This window comes from Syzygium oleosum, unplaced genomic scaffold (genome assembly GCF_021117445.2).
Source record: "Syzygium oleosum isolate NSW1041296 unplaced genomic scaffold, Sole_v2.1 Sole_v2.06, whole genome shotgun sequence".
NCBI classification, from domain to species: Eukaryota; Viridiplantae; Streptophyta; class Magnoliopsida; order Myrtales; family Myrtaceae; genus Syzygium; species Syzygium oleosum.
The window spans coordinates 8,397,881-8,401,559 of record NW_026607490.1 but is presented as its reverse complement, the minus strand read 5'-3'; the positions used below and the strand labels follow the sequence as shown (position 1 = coordinate 8,401,559).

Here is a 3,679-nt window from a genome sequence, read left to right as displayed (position 1 = left end):
CATGTCTGAGCGAGGGTCGCCGGCCCAGGCGAGGGCCGGCGAGGCCTCTCCCAGAGTTGGCCACCCCAGGCGTCGGCGACCCTCGCTCAAATCTGGGGGGCGTGACCCCAGATTGGTGGTTGTAGGCCCTCGCATGGGGCCAGCGAGGGTCACTGGGCTTCAGGAAGGCCTGGGCAACCTTCGCCAGCCCTTCCTGGTAGCTGTGGCAGTGACCACTGGCGACGGCTTGGCCACAGCCGCTGGTTATGGGTATGGTTTTTTTTTTTTTAACTTTTAGCTTTTCTCTAATTTAATTTATATTTTTAGCTTTTTCTGATGTTGCGTTTGTTGGACGCCACTTCATCGTCACGTGTCTCAAGAAAAGTAGTAAAATAAGACACGTCAGTATTTGCCGTTAGTAAATTATACAATGTTAATTTTAGAATTTGATTGGATCAATTTAACAAGATTTATGATTTGATTACACTTTTTGCAAGTTTTAAGAGTCAATTGTATTTTCGTGATAAGTTTTAGGACTTTTAGGGCGCGCATGGTAACATTTCTGTTTCAAAAATTAATTTCTGGCCAAAAATAGATTTTTCTATTTCTATTCCATGGACGAATTTCTGAGCAAAAATGCGTGTTTGATAACGACACAAAATTTATGTTTCTGAAATAGAAATTTCTTTGACAATGACACAAAATTTCTCCGTTCCGGGCGGCCGGCGATGGGAGGTGACCGACGTCGGGTGGTGGAGCACGGCGGCCGGCGTTGGGCAGTGGAGCACGACGGGTGGCGGCGGAGGACGGTGGTCGGTGATGAGTGGCCACCGGCCACCTGGGGGGCGGCTTTCGGTGGGAGGCGACCGACGGCGGAGGGCGGCCTGCGCCGGGTGGCGACCGGCGTCGGACAGTGGAGAACGGCAGCCGACGGAGGAGGACGACGGCCGGTGGCAGCCGGCGGCGGAGGTCGACGGCCGGTGGCGGGTTGCGGCCGGCGTCGGGCGGCAGAGGATGGTGGTCAGCGGCAAGAGGCGCCCGAGTCCACCGGCCGGTGGGCGAGAGGTGGCCGGCGGGTGGCGGCGAGAGCCGGCTAGCAGGTGGCGGCGAAGGACGCGAGAGGCGGCGGTGGGCGGGTTATGGCCAGCGTTGGGCGGCGGCGAACGGCGGAAGATGGCAGTGGGAGGAGGCGGTCGGCGAAGGACACCGGCAGTAGGCGGCCAACGGCCGGAGGCGGTCGACGGCAAGAGGCGGCCGACGGTGGCGGGAGGTGGCCGGCGGCAATAGCAAGTGGCAAGGGGATGGCTGGCGATAGGATTTCTAGTATCAAGGGCGAGCGATAAGAAAAGTTTTTATTTCTCATTTCTGTTTCAGAAATAGAAAAGTAAATTTTTTTACTTCTGATTTCTGTTCCAAACCTATTTCTGGAATAGAAATTTGTTCCAGAAATAGAAAAATGAAATTGCGTTACCAAACGGATTTTTGTTCCAAACCTTTTCCTGGGAACAGAAAAATAGAAAAATAAAGAAACAAAATGTTATCGTGCGCGCCCTTAGTGCACATATTCCAAAAATAAATGATACTTAACATCAGATAAAATTAAATAAAAATGATACATTTGTGCCTTTTCTCACATATAAAACACCATAAATCGGTAAGTCACCAGAATTTTATGGTCATGCTCATATCATTTCTTTTTGACCATGACTTTTCCAGCTTCACGACTATTTTTCAGCCTAAGGCCATATCCCGAATATTCACGGAAACGAAAAAGTCAATGATGTTTGCACAACACTAATTTTGATATTATGTCTTAGCGGTGCACTTCATCCTCCGAAATTCGAGAAAATATTAGATGGGCCGGCCACTCAAAGTCACCGTGCGCCAGCCCAATCATAAAGCGACACGTGGCTCCACGTGGAGGCCGGGCCCCACCCTTTTTCTGGGTCAAATTTTTGCTTTCTTCTCTCTCTCCTCATCAATTGTCGCGTTCTTTTCCCGTTGTTTGCACGAAAAAGCGCCCTCTCTCTCTCTCTCTCTTCATTGATTGCTGTTTTCTCTCTCCCCTCGTTCTTTCCTTCTCTGAGAAATGGACGCCAACCTTCTTCTCTCTCCCGCAAAGGCCTTCTCTCCCTCCCTCTCCTCAATTCAAATTTTGGATCTCCCCCTTCGCTCTCAGATTTTTCTCCTCCGGCGTCCGTTGCTGCTCCAGTGTTCGTCGCAACGGCAGACACGTTGTTCGACGAATCTCAATTGTCTCAACGTTGAAGAGGCTGTCGAGTAGTAGGGGACGGTGACATCACGAATGTCAAGCCATGGCCATTGGTCCTGCCAGCGAACGAAGGGTGAGGACGGCGAAGACAAAGGTGGCGGCGAAGGAGAGGACGAAGTTGGTGTTGCCGTTTAGCATGCGAAATGGAGCCTTGTAGCAGGCATTTGCTTTTGTTTTGTTACTTCTTCTTTTTTTGGTTGGACGTTCCTTTCGTTGAGTTGTTGAGTTTTGTTGAAGAGGTTTTGCTTCTGTTTTGTTTCTGGTTTGGAGCACTGGAAGTTACCACTAGTTTTCCTTAGTTTTTTCCTTAATATGTACCTTGTACGATTTGAATAAGATTTAAGTTTTGCAACTATATTTCTGGCACTGAATTGTTCTTCGTTTCATATTTTGTTGAAGAGGGCCGATCACAATGCCCTCTTCTCTGTCTCCAGCTTGCCCAAGCCAAGCACATCGAGCGCAAATTTTCAAACTTTCGAACCAGAAGAGGTTCTCAAGGAGGTGGGCACTTCGTTTTCCTTCCTCTTTTGCCATCTCAAGTGTAAAGTTCCGCGTTTTGCGTGTTCCTAACACATGATGGTGTGCATGCTCGGTCAGTGTCTGTTGGTATTCCTAAACGAAAGGCTCTCACCTTTCGGTGAAAGCCAATGGGAGCTTTTTGAAATCCATAATTGCAATGGCGATGTTTCATGGGGGGAAATGAATGGAGACACGCTTTAAAGATATGGTGGGTGGGTTGTTTGGCTTCTCCCTTGGAAACTTGAAATGACAATGGTGGAAGACCGCAGTCATGTGATACAAGATGGTGAAGCATATATGTGGGATTTTTCCACGCCATTTTGTTGATTAAATTCCGAGTTCATCGCTTGCTCTTCTTCAGCAAACATTGACTGCTTTCTGGGAAGTTTTAGGGGAGCTTTATCGTGCGTTATACCTCTGAAGGTTTTTGGAGAAGCAAATTTTTTGTCAGGTAGAGATTAATAGGTTCGTTTAGCTAATCTTATAGAGCTTGGAATGGAGTGAAAACATACATCATTTGGTGAAGAGAAAACTCAACTCAACAGTTCTAATCATATTTACTACAAACCCGTGAACAGAAGCAAAACGTCTTCAACAAAACTCAACAACTCAACGAAAGGAATGTTCGACCCAAAAAAAAAAAAGAAACAAAACAAAAGCAAATGCATGCTACAAGGCTCCATTTTGCATGCTGAACGGCAACACCAACTTCGTCCTCTCCTTCGCCGCCACCTTTGTCTTCGCCATCCTCACCCTCGTTCGCTGGTAGGACCAATGGCCATGGCTTGACATTCGTGATGTCACCGTCCCCAACTACTCAACATTCTCATCAACTCTGAAACAACTAAGATTCGTCGAACAACGTGTCTGCCGTTGTGATGAGCACCGGAGTAGCAACGGACGCCGGAG

At 48.2% G+C, this 3,679-nt stretch overlaps 1 protein-coding gene across 1 annotated transcript; it reads left to right on the top strand.

The window, feature by feature from the left end:
• The first annotated feature begins 798 nt into the window (after positions 1-798).
• Positions 799-1,266, top strand: LOC130138492 (uncharacterized). Its single transcript, XM_056312712.1, has one exon. It carries the CDS (start codon positions 799-801, stop codon positions 1,264-1,266), a length of 468 nt encoding a protein of 155 aa, XP_056168687.1.
• Positions 1,267-3,679: the final 2,413 nt, after the last annotated feature.